The sequence below is a fragment of the Sinocyclocheilus anshuiensis genome, unplaced genomic scaffold (genome assembly GCF_001515605.1).
Source record: "Sinocyclocheilus anshuiensis isolate Anshui unplaced genomic scaffold, SAMN03320099.WGS_v1.1 scaffold392, whole genome shotgun sequence".
Classification (NCBI taxonomy): domain Eukaryota; kingdom Metazoa; phylum Chordata; class Actinopteri; order Cypriniformes; family Cyprinidae; genus Sinocyclocheilus; species Sinocyclocheilus anshuiensis.
In genome coordinates this window covers 2409469-2425025 of record NW_015557091.1, presented here as the reverse complement: position 1 = coordinate 2425025, position 15557 = coordinate 2409469, and the positions used below count along the sequence as shown (strand labels likewise).

Below are 15557 nucleotides of genomic sequence, written 5' to 3'. Positions count from 1 at the left end.
TTTATTCTTGTTGCCAACAGTTGTCTAGTCTAAATTGAAATGAGACGCAAAACCCTGTTTTTTACATTCAGAACTCTGGAGCCAATCAATGGTCCATCATGAACATGGTAGCATCTTATTCATGTTTATTTAAAATGCCATGAATTTTCAACGTGTATGTTCCTACAACCCAAAATAGGTATTTCACCTTTAACCCAGTGAATGCCGTTTTAGAAAATGTTAGTTCTCAATGTGCAAGTATACAAAAAATATACACAACAATTCATTAAGGAAGTTTACTAACATAAATTCACGAATCCACCTCTTGTGTATGATTATATGACACAGATCGTATTAGATGCATGTTATACAGTAAATTCATTCAGTCTGCTCCACATTTGTACAGTTTATTTTGCAGCTAACTAGGATGGTCTAAAACTATTTTATACTTTAGGTTTACAGCGTTAATAAAAGCTACATTTTGCAATTGTTACTTTTGTCTTTTCATTGCTTTTTAAAGCTATAATTTGTATTTATATATTAACAATTTTTTATATAATAATGAAAAATGTTTTGATAACATTTACATTAGTGTTAAAGTTACAGTATTACACAACTAAACAGTAATAATAACAAAATGTAGGCCTACTTAAATGTAATTATTTTATGGAGTTACTTTTGTAAAGAGTTTGTTTCTTCATCAGAACAGATTTGGAGAAATTTAGCATTATGCCAATTGCAGTGAATGGGTGCCGTCAGAATGAGAGTCCAAACAGCTGATAAAAACATCACAAAAATCCACAAGTAATCCACATGACTCTATCCACACATTTAATGTCTGTTAGATGAAAATTTGCATGTTTGTAATAAACAAATCTATCATTAAGGTGTTTTAACGTTAACCTGTCGCTTCTGGCCAAAATACCAGTCCATAATCCATAATAAGCTTCCTCCAGAGAAAAAGCCAGTCTCCTTTTGTCCTCTCACATCAAAAGTTTTCATATTTTAGCCAGAAGCAATGCTGGCTTTTCACTTCTTAAGATGTTAATTAATGGACTGGAGTCGTGTGGATTACTGTGATGTTTTTATCAGCTGTTTGGACTCTCATTCTGACGGCACCCATTCACTGCAGAGGATCCATTGTAATGTGATGTAAACGCTACATTTCTCCAAATCTGTTCTGATGAAGAAACAAACTCATCTACATCTTGCGAATTTTCAGAATTTCATTTTACACAATTCTTGTGAGATCCCTGTTGAAGACCCCTGATTTGAAATATGCATTTGTTACATTCACAAAACTATATTTACATTAAAAACTACAAGAATAGCACGTATAAAAACTATTACTGCTGTGTTTTTAACAGGCTGTCAAAGGACAAGGGTGTGAACTTGTAGCCGGATCCCTCGTAAAACTTGTTCTGAAATTCAACCCTGAAAACAAACACATGAAAATGTCACTTTACCTACATTCATATCACTTTGTGCTATTTTTTTTTATCATATTTAAACATGCTTTGTAAACCGATCAAACATTTGTTGTGGTTAGTAGTAACAGTACATATACTGAACCTCACGATAAACTCACACTATTAATGCTAAATTTGGACACACTTCAAGTACAGAGACATTAGACTTTTGGGCCAGATATATGTAAACTTTAATAGATTGAAAATAGACAGACAAACATGCCCCTTGTCAAAGGTCAGGAACAAGTCAAATACCTTGACTAACATGCAGCTTACAAGTGCAAGGTGCAAGGTTGTTATATGCATGATAACTCTCATAACTTCTTTGTTAAAAGAATTCAAGTGAAGTCTCATACTCGTTGCTTTTGAATTATGTGTTTGTTCTTACCAGTGTAGTCGTAAAGCGTGCAGAAAGGCAGACAGGCCCTCCATAATCAGAAGAACAGTCACGGTGAGAACAGCGAAAGCAGCAAACAGCACTACCAGCATGAGTGAACCCATACCAGAGGAGATCTTCAGGCCCACCTGGAGAACCATCCTCCAAAGCACCTCTGACAGCTCTGCAGACGATATGGCCTTTAATTAACCTCATTTCATTTCACTCTGTCAGTGTGTGTTTTTTAAAGGGATAGTTCACCCAAAAATTTAAATTGTCATTTACTCACTCTCGAGTCATTCTTAAAGGTGCTGTATGTAAGTTTTTGACTCTACTAAAGCATAAAAATACCATATGTTTGCCGATATTTTAGAAACATGCTAAGTTAACATACTTGTTTATCTGAAAAACAATGCTACAGTCAGTTATTCTCGTTTGAAAATGTGCGTTCCGGGCCGGAATGTCGGTCTCTGTTTTGGTTTGTGAAACCCGCCCACTGCCAGTTTACCCAATTGTATTTCGGGACCCCGGGTTGCCAGTTGGCGGAAAACACAGCGTATTTCATTTCATTCATCGTCAAGTGCGCTCATTCCTGTTGGTGTCGTCAATCTGGCAACCTGCGTGTGCGTCAAGTCTGAGGAGGAGGGGCCGGGTGAAAAAAACCCTCTCCAATATTTAGAATTTGGACTGCAATACCTAGTTCAACCACTCGGTGTCAATCCTACATACAGCACCTTTAACAATAACAACAAAAATTGGGTTGTGTGAAGAGCAGACTGACATTTAAACTGTTGTTCACTGAAAATCAACAAAATATGTACTTTTGTGTTGCACAGTGCAAAGAAAAATCATTCACATTTAGAAACAACATGAGGGTTGGTATGAAATAATGATATTACTAGTGCTGTCAAACGATTAATCACGATTAATCGCATCCAAAATAAAAGTTTTTGTTTACATAATATATGTGTGTGTACTGTGTATATTTATTATGAATATATAAAGACACACACACAGCATATATTTTGAAAATATTTACATGTATGTACGTGTATGTATTTATATTCCTATAAATTATATATATAAATATATTTAATATATAAAAGTAACATATTTTTCTTAAATATATACATTCATGTGTGTGTATTTATAAATATACATAATAAATATACACAGTACACATATACTATGTAAACAACAACTTTTATTTTGGATGCGATTAATCGTTTGACAGCACTAGATATTACTGATATTTTGAGGTGAACTATTCCTTTAGCATGTTTACGGACACATAAATTATACTAATAAGCTCTATAACTAAAGTTTCTTTTAAAAATCATTCTGATTTGCTGCTCAATTATTAGTTATGGTTATTATTATCATTATTAATGCTGAAAACAGTTTTTGTTGCTTTGATATTTTTGTGGAAACCGTGATATTTTTTTCAGGATTCTTTGATGAATAGAAAGTAAATAAAAAGGCTTTTTTTTTTAAACAAATATTTTGTAACATTATAATTGTCACTTTTGATCAATTTAATACATCCATGCTGAATTAAAGTATTCATTTCTTTTTAATAAAAAAAAATCTTACTTGTCCTAAAATTTCTTAAGATTTCCACAAAAATATTAAGCCGCTGTTTAACATCAACATTGATGTTGATAAGAAATATTAATTGAGCACCAAATCAGCATTCAGAATGACTGAATAGATTGCTTTTTAAATTATATTCAAATGGAAAACAGCAAAAAGTTATATAAAGTTATATACAATATTACTGTTTTTACTGTATTTAATCAAATGAATGCAGAGCATTTCTTGCAGATTAATTTTAAAAACATTAAAATAATAATAATTATTATTCCAAACTTATGACCAATAGTGCATTTTCAGAACTAAATTCTGAAAAGCACTTAGCCATGTATTCCATTAATATGCTAAAAACTAGGGAAGGTAAAAAAAAAAGTAAAACACGTTCTGGTGTTCTTGATCATTGTATGTGTCCTCATAAACTGCACACCTTCATTTACTCATAAAACATTTCACTGTTGATACAATCAGTCACTCAGACACAAATGAAAACATAAAGAACACAGATAATAAATCGGAAGCCGTTACTCTCTGTACTGATCATGCAGTTTGTTTTATTACTGTGCAAGTACTGCGACAGGACAAACCTGCGTGAGCCAGACTGAGCGCCCAGAGCCGAAGGTACGAGGCCGTGTTGGAGATGCAGCCCAGGCAGAACTCGATTGTGTGGATGGCCTGATACACAAAGATGTCACCCATACTTACCTGAAGAAGAAAACAGATGAAATGATCTTTCCTCTTTGGTTGTACGGCATAGTTAAAGATATTTGAGCATTTTGTATGTTTGCATATTATGTTTTATTTAAGACATAAAGTAACAGTATTCAGTAGGTTTTAAACAACATCCTACCATATACCAAAAGCTTACCATCTCATCCTTCTGATGTTGTGAGAAGGAAGAGCGTGTATCTGTTCCATGCTGATCATTCAGATTGTTCCCAAACACCTGTGTAGAGACCTTATTAGTCACAATCACTTATATGAAAATATTATTAGACACAAAATATAGAAGTGAAGTGACGTGTGGCCAAGTATGGTGACCCATACTCGGAATTAGTGCTCTGCATTTATCCCATCCTAAGTGCACACACACAGCAGTGAAGACACACACCCGGAGCAGTGGGCAGCCATTTTTGCTGCAGCGCTCAGGGAGGAGTTGGGGGTTCGGTGCCTTGCTCAAGGGCACCACAATCGTGGTTTTGAAGGTGGGAGAGAGTGAATTTGCATTCACTCCACCCACCTACAATCCCTGCCAGTACAAGACTCGAACCCACAACCTTTAGGTTACAAGTCCAACTCTCTAACCATTAGGCCACGAAAAGCCAGGAGTAAAGAACAGCTTTTAGAGGAGCATGAATCCAAACCTGTCCTCTGTACAGAAGCACATGTTCAGACTGGTAATCAAACAGCATCATGTTGATGAAGAGCAGCAGAATGCTGGGAGCCGTTTCAGAGCGTAGAGTGATGCACCATTTATAGAGGATGAGGAAGATCAGGTATCCGAAGAGAGACAGCATGAAGATCAGCTGTGGAACAAACTGAAGGAAAATGTCCTGGAATTTTCGGAAATGTCTGAACGAGGCAACGAGAAAAGCAAAATGTCACAGATTTCTGAACAATGATGACCACAAGGGTTAAGAACTTCAATTAATCATAATTTATCTGGACTTTGTGAAGAGATGGTACTTTTAAAACGATCAACTATACCTTGTAATCATAATAACCTCTACTATCTAATTCAATCAAAAAAACTGAAGTTGCTGCTTTAAATTTGTCAAATTGCTCATTTCAACTTTTTTTATTTTTATTTTGTTGAGCTGAATCTCGTATAAATTAAAAAGTGCAGTTGAAATTGGTTACATTATTTTAATGCGTTAAACTAAAGGAAAAACATATGTTGCCATGACTTATATAATGTTTTACAGTGTAGATTTATGTACAAGTAGCATCTCATTTTTCTACTTTAGACAAAATAGACAAAAGCCTACATTATTACATCATAAAATTTCAGTATAACAACTTATGTCCTTAAAGAGGATTCATGTTTTGCATTAGCATTTGACAATCTAATTTATTTAAATTGATTAAAAAATTTATTTTGCCTTAATTTATAAGAGATCAAATACCCACACAAAGTTCACCAAACTCAGGGCGACTCCAAAGAGCATATGACTGACTCCCAATATGACCGACATCTTCATCTTGAAGGAGTTTAGAAAGGACAGCTTGTTTGATGCAATATTCCAAACCTAAAACAAAAATGTAAATCAATGCAATTGTTCAAAATCTTTGCTGTGCAAATCTACACATTTATGAAGTTTGGAATAACAGCGACACTGAAGACTGGAGTAATGATGTTGAGAATTCAGCTTTGCCCCACAGGAATAAATTACATAAAAAATATATTCAAATAGAAAGCAGTCATTTTGCTTTAATTTATTAATTTATTTATTATTATATTCACTTGCTGTTAAAAGTACTCCTCTATTTCCTTGCATATGTTGTGAACTTTAGGAACAAAAGGGATTCTTAAAGGGATAGTTCACCCAAAAATGAAAATTTGATGTTTATCTGCTTACCCCCAGGGCATCCAAGATGTAGGTGATTTGTTTCTTCAGTAGAACACATACGAAGATTTTTAACTCAAACCGTTGCAGTCTGTCAGTCTTATAATGTCAGTGGATGGGAATCACGGCTTTGAGAGTCAAAAAAAACATACACAAACAAAACCAAATTAAACCCAGCGGCTCGTGACGATACACTGATGTGTAAAGACACGAAATGATCGGTCTGTGCAAGAAACTGAACAGTATTTAGATAGTTTTTTACCTCTGATTTTCACCGCATCCTGAACGCGTTCAACAGCCGGCGCCTGACACACATCAAATTTTCATTTTTGGGTGAACTATCCCTTTAATGCACAGCATCAGAACAGCTAAATCCTGCCACCTAGTGAATAAAACACAGTAAGACAACCAAACTCCCATTCAAACTCTCAAATCATTGTAAACACAATCCAAGATCACATGATGTAAGAAAAACAACAAAATGTTCAACTTCAACGTATGCATAACCTAAAACTGTCCAGGGAAAGAAATTCTGTAGAAACAAGATTTTACAGGCACTGACCGGGTCAATTCCAAACACATACGGGTCTCCAGAATAAACTCCAGGCACAAATGGGTTCAGCTGAAGATGGTGATACTCATGCAGCGTTTCATTTCTGAGATAAAGAAAAAATATATATATCAGAAAGGAAAAGAGCAAACGACTACTTTAAAGTCTGCAGGTCTCCAGCATACGTACTGCCACGGCCCGTGAGGATGAAACATGGACAGAACACACCAGGAAGAGCCGAAGATGTTGAAGGACTTGGAGAAGCAGTCATTGTAAATCAGGCCAGTGTATATGGAGAACATTCCCATGAGCAGGATAATATAGCGTCCCCCGATCACGACATCTGTCAGCTGGGAGGAGAAAGACAATTATGACTAGTGAAAATAATAAGTAAAAAGACTCTAAAAGACACTAATCAGAGTTCAAAAAAAAAAAATCAAATTATGCAAACAAGAGATCAGAGCACGTATTCAATACCTCATTTTTCCACTTTCGTAAAGATTCAGCTTGTGAAGTGACCCAGACTGCAAACAGCGTCATCACCAGTCCATGACCACAATCTCCAAACATCACCGCAAACAGGAAAGGGAAGGTTACAATAGTGTATGAAGCTGAGAAAATAAACGGAGCAAGTAAATTATAATACATACACATATATACACTACCGGTCAAAAGTTTGGGATCAGAACGATATAACATTTTGCAAGATTACTGTTTTTTTCTGTATTTTTGATCAAATAAATGCAGCCTTCATGAGCATAAGAGACTTCAAGTCTTACTGATCCCAAACTTTTGAACAGCAGGGTATATATATATATATATATATATATTCATATTAAATGTTGCAATTAAATAATGCATTAAATATATTAATATATTATTAAATATATGCACGTATATTATTAAAAATATGTTATTAATTCATATTAAATTTTGCAATGAAATAATATATGAAATTATACAGTCAACCACCTGGATTGATCTCCTGATAAGTACCGACCCCATAGGCGTCAATAATAGCCTGGAATCCCTCAGTAAATGTGTTGGTTCTGTTGAAGGTTGGTGGAGTTTGCTGGGTTTGGATTCGGTTCAGTACTGGAGTCACGCTGGATCCACTCTGCTCCTAAAAGAGAAAGAGAAACCCAGAGGCGGAATATGTGGTCATAAAACCACTTGCAAATATTCCATTTTGAAATATTAGTGATGGTTTGCAGAATATTTATTCAAGGAAGTATATAAACATACTTACAGATCCCTTAATCAGGGCGCTTTGTACTAAAGTGAGATCTGACACAGGACACCAGATCTCTGCCACGATCAGCTTCTGCGTGATGTCTATGTTGCAGAGATTGAGGGTGTAGTAGATGGCCTTCATCTTCTTCACTTTACTGCCCCACTCCTGGACGTGCTCCGCTGCTCGCGTCAAGACACCGGCACGATATTCTTCAGTTCTTCTCAGGATCTTTACAACGAATGTGGACATAAAAACAGCTATTTCCTACATTTATTTATGAATACTGATTCTCTCAAATAGACACACTTGAAAAGACACTTGCAATTGGAAATAATCAATGATGTGACTCACCATCCGAAGATCTTCCATTTGTGTCATTACGCTGGTACTCATTTGCTTGGGTTCATACAGAGTTTTGGGGCATGAGTACAAGCTGGCACGAAATCTTTAAGGATTGTAGAAATAATGTTGATGATGAAATTTCATTTAGAATTCAAATGTGAATAAGGCCATCAAATAAAATTACAGTTTTCATACTTAGATCTAAATAGATTGTTTGGGCCAAGTTAAACTGCTACTTATGGTGACATATCATGAAAAAATATATAGCCAAGTAGCTATATATAGTCAAACAGCCGAGAAACTCCACATAAAAGACATTAATCTATAAACCTACACTTTATGAAATCATATTAAACTATTAAAAAGAACGGTTTTCTCACTCATTCATTCATTTATTTAAGTCTGTCTGTCATTGGTGTTATCAACATTAAAAATGTATTTAAAAAATAGAAAATGTTGTTGAAAAGTAAGTTCAGAGTAAAAAAGATGCAAAGATGCAAGAAGTTTTTTTATGTTTCATTTTTTATTTTTTTTATATATGATTTTTTAATTTGAGTTATTTTTTCTTTGTCTTTATGTTGATTTTTTTTTTAAATATATAGAAAGTATATAGATTCTTTTTTATTGATATTATCATTTCGTTAGTGATGCTACAACCCTTTTACATTTGTGAAATAAAATCAAATAACATATTAAAATAAATACCATCAGTTTTGTGGGGGGAAATGTATTGAACAGAATTTTCTAATTCGGGAAACTCAACATTTTTGGAGAATGACTCCACTGTCTCTCACCCTTCACACACTTTTCTGATTTTTTCTCGCACATGATCTCCCTGGACAAATATAATGAACACGTCCTTCTTCACAGCTCCCCTCTGTTTAAAAGAAACATATATTTACTGACCATTTTTCTGATAATATTAACACACACCCAACTGTACATTAGCTTTCACCATCTGTCCTAAACCAAAAAATCGATATCAAATGGATTCATGTCCATTTCAAACAAGTAATATAGCAGCATGTGTGATGTGTATTGACAATCTGATACCAAGCTATCGATTGCTTTAAATATTCAAGAACACATATGAAGAGACCATGTTGTAAGTAATTATTATGTTGGAGTATGTAGAATGGGAATATAGCTGTGCATATAAGTTGCAGAAGTGTGTTGAGTGTGAAAGAACATCAAAAATAAAACAAACTTAAAAATAGGAATATGGGAATATAAAATATTCTCACCACTGCTTGGAGTTCCTCAGTGGCCTGCATCTCTGCATGCCGAAGGACGAAATTTCCATGAAAAAGGCGCCAAAGAACCTTTTCAAAAGCAGGAAACCTTTCTTGTTTGATCACACCTGCAATAAAGCTTCAAATGTGTACAGACACAGTATGTCATAAGTACGGTATCTTTTTTGGTTTTAACTGGAACCTTTGTGTATAAGTGGGACAAGATATTTTAAATGTACAGTACCTAAGATGTAGAGCTCCAGAGGTGCTGGAGTTGCTGTTTCTGCGGCTGGTTATGTGTGATGAGACGGTCATAGACACTGAGTCTTCAGAGGGAGGCTCAGAGTAGGTTAGCAGCGATTCGGCCTGGTACACAAGCAATCATAACGCAGACTTAAGTAGATCAAGCTGTACATGGAAACCATTCACTTTCATTGCAATGAGTAGTATGGACAGCTTTCTGTTTCACGCAAAAAAAAAGTAAATTATGGCAGATTTTTTTTTTTTTTGGGTTGGGTGAACTTCACTTCAAGCATTTGGGAATAATGTTTCAAATAAAAATTGTTCTGTTGACTTGAAGGTGAATCACCCTGAAAAATCAAGATTAAAAAGACCATACAAGTAAATGATGTTCACTAAACATGCAAATGTTTAAATATTAAAGGGGTCCTATTATGCTTTTTCACTTTTTTAATTTTAGTCAGTGTGTAGTGTGTATGTTTGGGCATAAAAAAGATCTAGACAGTTACAAATCTCAAAGTTCACTCCAAAGGGAGATATTTAGTTAAAAAAAAATCCCTTTTCAAGAACTACAACGAACAGCTCGTTTGGACTACAGCGTTGGTTTCCGGGCTTTGTGATATCACAAAGCGGCCCATTAGAATATCATTAAAAATAATTCCCGCCTACAGAAATTGGAATGGTTGTGGGGTGGGGAGGAGTGAGGTTGTGGTTAGAACGCTTGTTTGAGTGAGTGCATCAGACGAGACGATGAAGAAGAAGTGCTGCTGCAGAGTTAGTGCATCAGAGAAAACCAAGAAGAAGAGCTGCTGTGCTGTAGCTTCAAATTTTCGGCATGTCTAGAACAATTCTTACAAGTAAAACACGACGTAGCTGGGCACCGCCGGTGTGCCTACACTCATAGAAAATAATGTATTTGAATTTTAAAGACGTGGTGCGACGCGACGCTGTGCTTCTTGTCTGCTGTGCGACCGCCTGAAACGCTGTTTTTTTCACCTCCGTGCCCAAACGTCTTTATTTGGGCTTCCGAAAGCAGATGATGTCAGGAAACAGTGGTTGCAATTAATTTTTTAACTCTGTTCCTGAGCATTATAACCCCAATTTGCTATTGTGTGCTGCGCATTTTACTGAGGACAGCTTCCACAACATGAGTGAGTACAGTGCCTGCCGGATACGCCCAAAAGCTTTTGTTGAAAGACGAAGCAAGGGGTGGGGCAGTACTGAAACACCGTCTAAGCTGTTCGCCAATCACAACGCACTGGGACAGCTAACCAATCACAACACATTTTGTTTTTCGGAAGGCGGACCTTCATCAAAGCCGGAACTAATCAAGCCGTTTGTGCCAGCCTGGGGAGAAAGATATTTTAATAATGTAAATTATGTGAAAAATAATGCGTTTTTCGAACCACCAAGCATGAGAGCATGTTCTAGTACACCCCCAAAACAAAATCAAGACTTTGTAAAAGAGCATAATAGGACTCCTTTAAGTAAAAATCAAGGCCTTAAAATACATTTCGTTTGGTTAAAATATTTGAAAAAAAAAAAGTTACAATAAATATGTTAAATTATGATCGGTTTTGTTATTATTAACTTAAGCTAAAACTAATACTTTTGAAAATGATTTTTGTAATTGAAATAAAGCTAGCTAATAATAAATAAACATAAAAATTGAAATAAAGCTACAAAATAAAATATAAATATCAGAAAAACAAACTTAAATTTAAATAAAAATGAGAAATGTTGCCTTGGCAAGTACCTGAGATAAATCATTTTAAATTGAAGTACAAAAATTACTGAAACTAAAACTGTAATAACTGTAAAAGTAAATTGAAATATTTAGAAAATATATATATAAAAAAAGAATAAAAAGACAAAAGCACATTGCAAAATTACTTAAACTAAAACTAAATATATAAAAAAGCTAATTCAAAATATTAAAGCATACTAATATTATATAATTAAAAATAAAATAAATTAAAATTCATCTCAAGATCTTCACCTCTTCAAAGAAGTCTTCAGTCATCCTCAGCAGAGAGTCAATGTCCATCAGCTCAATGAGGTTCTGTCTGAGTGCGGCATGGTTACGGTTGATTTCTCGCAGTTCCTGCTCCAACTTCTCAAATGTGGACTAAAGGTTTGAAGGCAAGCATTATGTCACAGTAACTTTCGGAATTTGTTTTTGTCTGTAAAATTTTGTTATTACAGAGTAAGAGAAAATGGGTTTATTTGGTCAAGGCCACAACTGAGAAGAACTTTAAAAGAACATATTAATAAAATGAAAAGTATTGTTTTTCACCTCAAGCTCCAGAACATCTCTGGCACAGGGAACCATCTCCTTCTCCTTTGTTGCAGCAATTACAGTGTTAGATTTCACCATCTCCTTCTCAAGATACCCTAAATGATGTATAATTTCAAGAGAAACCAGCATGACTGTCTTTGAAGTAAGTTAATTATATCAAAGACATTTAAAGCAACTGCATGTAGTTTTGTGTATTTTTGCAACTTTGGAACCGCCTAAAGTTAAAGTTGTAATTACAGTGGATAGCTGGCTTTACACGTGCATTTGTTGACCAAGCTTATATTCTCCCAGAACAGACGTTTGGGAAAGAAACAGAAGCCATTCACCTTATTATAAGTCAATGTACCATCAGAATGACATTGAAATTGATATTTCAAAGTAACAAACTTCCATACAGTTGCTTTAAATGAATATAGGGAGTATGAGTCAACTGTAATCAAAGTTTTAATGTTAGATCCCTTCTGCAGTCTATGATCCAGTATAATGAATGATTCAATGTGTAAAATGGATGAGAAATAGATCTTTGCAATATAGGCAACTCACCTTTAGGGCTTAAAAATGATGAACATTTACAGCAGAAATGTTTATTCATGAGCTCAGAATGATAACTTAGTTCATCTTATAATAAAATACAAACGTTCTTACTCAGAATTCTCTCCATTTCTTCACATTTCTTCACTTCTTTCACAAATCGCCTCTGAAATGCCGCTACACCAGGATTCAGCTGTAAGATCATTTAAAAAAAGCTTAATACACAAAGAAATTCTAACATATCAAGGCAGAATTTAGATGGTTTTGGTTTATTTTAGATGACTGAAGCCCTATTAGCTTCTTAAATGACTCCCTTATTAATTTACATACATACAGTAATCACGTACACAGTCATTTTTTTCTGGCTCTGCAGTGTTGTGCATTGATTGATTCAACCAATGGTGAGAAGTCAAATTCTGTGACAATGAACGTTCAATACGAACTGAAGAATGATGCAGTGAGTTTGCACTATATGCACTAGAAAGTGTGCATGCTGCCAAAAGCAGACTAGCCTACATTTATAAATCAATGGATGTGTGTTTACTTGACAATCAGACAAATGTCAAAATAAATGATGGCCTAGTGATGCTCAAACACGTTTTTAGCTACAATGTCATTCGATTCAACAACACAGGCCACTTAAACTGAATGGAGTCACTTACACACACACACACACACACACACACACACACATCACTCAAGCAGTACAAAGATTACTCACATCTTTAAACTGAACCAATCCAAGATGCCCAAGTTCACTGATGCAATTGTGAGCCGATTCGGTTTGAAAAAACAGCTGCACGAGACACATCTCCTCACTACGAAATAAAGAACTCATTCTGGAGTTTGTTCTGGATAGTTTGGAGGAACAGAAGCAGCTCACATACTGCTGGTTGAGCAGCAGTGATTGTCTGGTTTTTGTAAGTCAGTCTATTAAATGTCTGTCTGTGAGATCAATAGTGTTCTCGTGTGGCCTCGGGATCTATATTGACACCACTAGTGCAGCTGAGCCATCCAGACCAAATTATGATTAACAACCCTGCAGCACAGCACGCATTCCCTTTAGTTTGATCATTTCAAGTAAGTAAATAACCTTAACCTCACATAATTGTCATGGCATATGATCACAATGAAACATTGGTCTCGTTTGTAAATATTTATTGGCAAACATTCCTCTGCGTTTTGCTTGCTGCTGTAGTTTTGTCATACGCTTAGCTTGAAATACTGACAATATCCAGGCCGCTTGTCCTATCGACTCGCATGCTCCAGATATCATCACCTCCTCTCTCATCTCCACTGTCCTCAGTATGTGTAGTAAAATTCAGAGTTTGGAGAGACAGACTTGACTGAATCTGATAGCTGTTTGCAGCACAGCAGTAAGTAAACCATCCACAGTCTGGTGAAGAGCCCTCTTCTCTCCTCGTTATTTGTATGTTTCGCTAAAGTGAGGAAAAAGAAAAGAAAACAACTATTCGAAACATATCTGTCCTTAAAATAAAAAGAGATTTATTTGTTCTTTTCTTATACCTTATGTTCACAATGGGGGAAGTCGTGGCCTAATGGTTAGAGAGTCGGACTCGAAATCCAAGGTTGCGGGTTCGAGTCTCAGGTCCGGCAGGGATTGTAGGTGGGGGGAGTGAATGTACAGTGCTCTCTCCCACCTTCAATACCACGACTGAGGTGCCCTTGAGCAAGGCACTGAACCCCCAACTGCTCCCCGGGTGCCGCAGCAAAAAATGGCTGCCCACTGCTCCGGGTGTGTGTTCACGGTGTGTGTGTGTGTTCACTGCTGTGTGTGTGTGCACTTTGGATGGGACAAATGCAGAGCACTAATTCTGAGTATGGGTCACCATACTTGGCCTCACGTCACTTTCATATTTATTTTGTTATAACTTTTAGATATAGTTATATAATCACCTGTTGTGCTGTTCTAATAAAATAATAATAATAATTTGAAATTTTATTAAAATTAAATTAAATTCAACTAAAATTCAATTAAATTTAATTAAAATGTAATTTCTGTCTCACCTGTTGCACTGTTCTTCACAGGAGAAGCATCTGTGCCACCCTGAGCACTCAGGATAACTGATGGCACACTGACAGGCACTTCACCTGGCAAAGTATACATATTCTCTGGGATGCTGGAAATGCCGTCTTGGCCCCACATATCCTGTTTCATAACACTAACATGATGCAGGCTGGGTCTCCTATTGGCCCACATGCTGCAGCTATAGTCACCTTCTCTCTCATCTATATTGTCCTCAGAGTGGGACGAAGATGTTTTGGACATGTTGTCCAGTGTAGAGCTGAAAGAGATGGACTCAAAACCTGAGGAATGATGAGGGCTGATGGCTCAGGACTGATCGTCTCAGACAGAGGCACAAAAGACTCCACTTTGTTCCATCTGCAGAGGAAGGGACGCTTCATAGCCTTCCATACTCTTTGGAAGAATTAACACATTCCTTTCTGCATCTTCCTATTTGTATGTTTCTGTAAAGTGTAATATTCTGTAAATATTACTTATTATTCTTCTGTTATATTAGAAATAAATTATTGTAAGTATTACCAACCCCGTTGCACACCGTTTCCAGGAAACATGTCGTTCAAACCGGAAACCGTAGCAAAACGGTACACACCGGTTTGAGCTTGAATTTGCCCTGTTCTCCAGCAGAGCTCAGGTGATTCACGCCCCTTCTGCTCCGATAATGAACTGATCCGGTGAAAACAGACTGAACTGAACATGATCGCGTTTTCTAATTTCATGGACCGAAGAGCTGCACTTTTTAAAAACAGAGCCAGTGAATCTGACAAGCTGCTGTTTTAAAAACGCAGCGCTGGTTTTTTGAACGACAAAATGAAATGACCGCTTTGTTCGCATTTGTATTAAAAATGATTATAGGCCTATGCGAAAATAAAGTCAATTCACGTTACACGTTATGCCAACTCGCGCTGCGGCGCTGTTGTAGGTGGTCCTTGCAGAGAAAAATAAATACATTAATAGTCTAATATAATACATAAAGGAAAAATACATAAAGGAAAATAGCAATAAAAATAAATCCAGGGTTAAATTTGATTACAAATGAACTATATTTGTTTTTATCAAGTAATTTACTTATTTTCCTGTTATTTTATTTATTTATTTAATTAA

General features: G+C 35.8%; 1 protein-coding gene across 1 annotated transcript; it reads right to left on the bottom strand.

Moving 5' to 3' along the window:
- Positions 1-1140: 1140 nt before the first annotated feature.
- LOC107677143 (V-type proton ATPase 116 kDa subunit a) lies at positions 1141-13299 on the bottom strand. Its single transcript, XM_016471930.1, has 19 exons — positions 13131-13299; positions 12524-12602; positions 11876-11973; positions 11579-11707; positions 9584-9705; positions 9352-9478; positions 8902-8984; positions 8117-8210; positions 7781-7993; positions 7504-7654; positions 7009-7142; positions 6721-6881; positions 6544-6637; positions 5545-5663; positions 4779-4986; positions 4283-4360; positions 4002-4119; positions 1837-2008; positions 1141-1413 (listed from the first exon to the last, which is right to left on the bottom strand). Exons 1-19 carry the CDS (start codon positions 13245-13247, stop codon positions 1326-1328), a joined length of 2385 nt encoding a protein of 794 aa, XP_016327416.1. The 5' UTR covers positions 13248-13299; the 3' UTR covers positions 1141-1325.
- Positions 13300-15557: the final 2258 nt, after the last annotated feature.

What these genes read in the sequence shown, in the direction of transcription:
- LOC107677143 (XM_016471930.1), bottom strand. Translation starts at nt 13,247, where the DNA reads ATGAGTTCTTTATTTCGTAGTGAGGAGATGTGTCTCGTGCAGCTGTTT. An exon ending in CTGAAGACTTCTTTGAAGAG is followed by an intron (nt 9,706 to 11,578) that starts GTGAAGATCTTG and finishes CTTGTGTACCAG; the next exon opens with GCCGAATCGCTGCTAACCTA. An exon ending in TGCTTCTGTACAGAGGACAG is followed by an intron (nt 4,361 to 4,778) that starts GTTTGGATTCAT and finishes GTCTCTACACAG; the next exon opens with GTGTTTGGGAACAATCTGAA.